Here is a 2,110-nt window from a genome sequence, read left to right on the forward strand (position 1 = left end):
ATTATTTCCCAGTGCACTACAATCCTCTCATCCTGAATGTTTTTCATGAAGTCTAACTCAAATATTTTCTGCTGCCATTCAACCACAGCATAAGGATGAATCCCAGCTGCTTCATCTCTCAGGGCTTCCCAGGGCTCAGAGCAAGGCAGTGAGGTCCTCTCTACCCACCCTACCTTGGTTTGGCCATGCAACTTGCAAACCATAGCCATCAAAACCCAACTTCTTTCCTGCTCATGGGAATTCCTGGCCTAGAGGCATCCCACTTTTGGATTGCATTTCCTTTCTGCTCCATGTATGCCCTGGCAGTGCTCGGCAACATGGTGGTGCTGCTGGTGGTATGTTCTGAGCCTGCACTGCATCAGCCCATGTACCTGTTCCTATGCATGCTGTCCACCATCGACCTGGTACTCTGCACCTCCACTGTGCCCAAGCTCCTTGCACTCTTCTGGTCGAATGCTGCTGAGATTGCCTTTGGGGCCTGTGCTGCCCAGATGTTCTTTATCCATGGTTTTTCAGCTGTAGAATCTGGTATCTTGCTAGCAATGGCCTTTGACCGATATTTAGCCATCTGCCGGCCACTGCATTATGGGTCATTGCTGCCCCCAGAGTCTGTGGGCAAGCTAGGGGCTGCTGCTGTGCTTCGTGGCTTGGGACTCATGACCCCACTCACCTGCTTACTGGTAAGGCTGAGCTACTGCAGCCGAGTGGTGGCTCACTCCTACTGTGAGCACATGGCTGTGGTGAAGCTGGCTTGCAGGGGTACACAGCCAAACAATGTCTATGGCATCACCGCTGCCACACTGGTGGTGGGCACTGACTCCATCTGCATTGCTGTCTCCTACACACTCATCCTCCGGGCTGTGTTAGGACTCTCCTCCAAGGAGGCAAGGGCTAAGACCTTTGGCACTTGTGGCTCCCACCTGGGTGTCATTCTTCTCTTCTACACTCCAGGGCTCTTTTCATTCTACACACAGCGCTTTGGCCAGCATGTGCCCCGGCACATCCACATCCTTCTGGCTGACCTCTACCTTGTCGTACCACCCATGCTCAACCCCATCATCTACGGCATAAAGACTAAGCAGATCCGGGATGGGGCTCTCCGACTGCTGAAGCAGGGCCCTGCTCAGTCATAAAGTCATCAGCTCCACCCTGGGATCCCATCCTCTTCTCCCCTTAGCCCTTGGTCAATGTTTAAGAGACGGTAGCTCCCAGCATCATGAGGAGACAGAAACCCACACTTAGTGGTATCCCTACTTTGATAAACAGGAGTATAGCCCAAGTCAGATGGTGGAGGAACCATCAGGTTTTTCCCACTCATGATGTGGACATGCTTTCAAAGTTCAGGGAGGCCCTGTGTAATGGGAAATATGGCTACCAAATGGATGGTGGCCTCCCAGGGAATCCTACTCTGCTGTCCCACATCACTTCTACCTTCCAAAAGACCTTGATAAAATGAGAAAGATATGGCTATGGTCTAATAAGGAGAAATAATCTTCATCCATAGGCAGGTGATAAGTATCTGATAGGGATGTTTAGCCCTCAGCAAGCTCTAAGTCTTACTGGGGAGCAACACACTCATGCATACACACTCACGTAATGCAATGCACATAACACACTCACACACACTCATACACAGAATCAGAGAGGCAGAGATGGAGAACTCAACAACTGGCCAACAGGACAACAACAACAAAAGAAGAATACTCATGGTGTTTATTGTACAGAGGCAGAGAGGCAGAGATGGAGAACTCAGCAACTGGCCAACAGGACAACAACAACAAAAGAAGAATACTCATGGTGTTTATTGTACAGAGGAATAAGGAACAAGACATGATGTTAAACTAGGAAGGTTCTCTGGAAGATGAGAGTTTTCATCTTTTCACTGAGCATGAACTATGGGCCAAATATTTTGATACAATCCAGAGGTATAAACTAGTCCTCCTCTCATGGTGACTGTTCACTGTGAGCCAGAGGAAACATACATATAAGAAGACAGTGGCCAAACCGAATTAAACTGATTTGATCAGGGTAAGCACAGAGACCATGGGTATTAAGGACACTAACTTTCTCAAGGGGAAATGAGGTCCCAGGGCCTACTTCATCTCATCCC

At 49.1% G+C, this 2,110-nt stretch overlaps 1 protein-coding gene across 1 annotated transcript; it reads left to right on the plus strand.

Moving 5' to 3' along the window:
* Positions 1-111: 111 nt before the first annotated feature.
* LOC103604344 (putative olfactory receptor 52P1) lies at positions 112-1,133 on the plus strand. The gene has a single exon (XM_008588902.1). It carries the CDS (start codon positions 186-188, stop codon positions 1,131-1,133), a length of 948 nt encoding a protein of 315 aa, XP_008587124.1. The 5' UTR covers positions 112-185.
* Positions 1,134-2,110: the final 977 nt, after the last annotated feature.

Source organism: Galeopterus variegatus, unplaced genomic scaffold (genome assembly GCF_000696425.1).
Source record: "Galeopterus variegatus unplaced genomic scaffold, G_variegatus-3.0.2 Scaffold5097, whole genome shotgun sequence".
Lineage (NCBI taxonomy): Eukaryota > Metazoa > Chordata > Mammalia > Dermoptera > Cynocephalidae > Galeopterus > Galeopterus variegatus.

Excerpts from the sequence above, each read along its gene's own strand:
- LOC103604344 (XM_008588902.1), top strand. The coding sequence starts at position 186 with ATGCAACTTGCAAACCATAGCCATCAAAACCCAACTTCTTTCCTGCTC.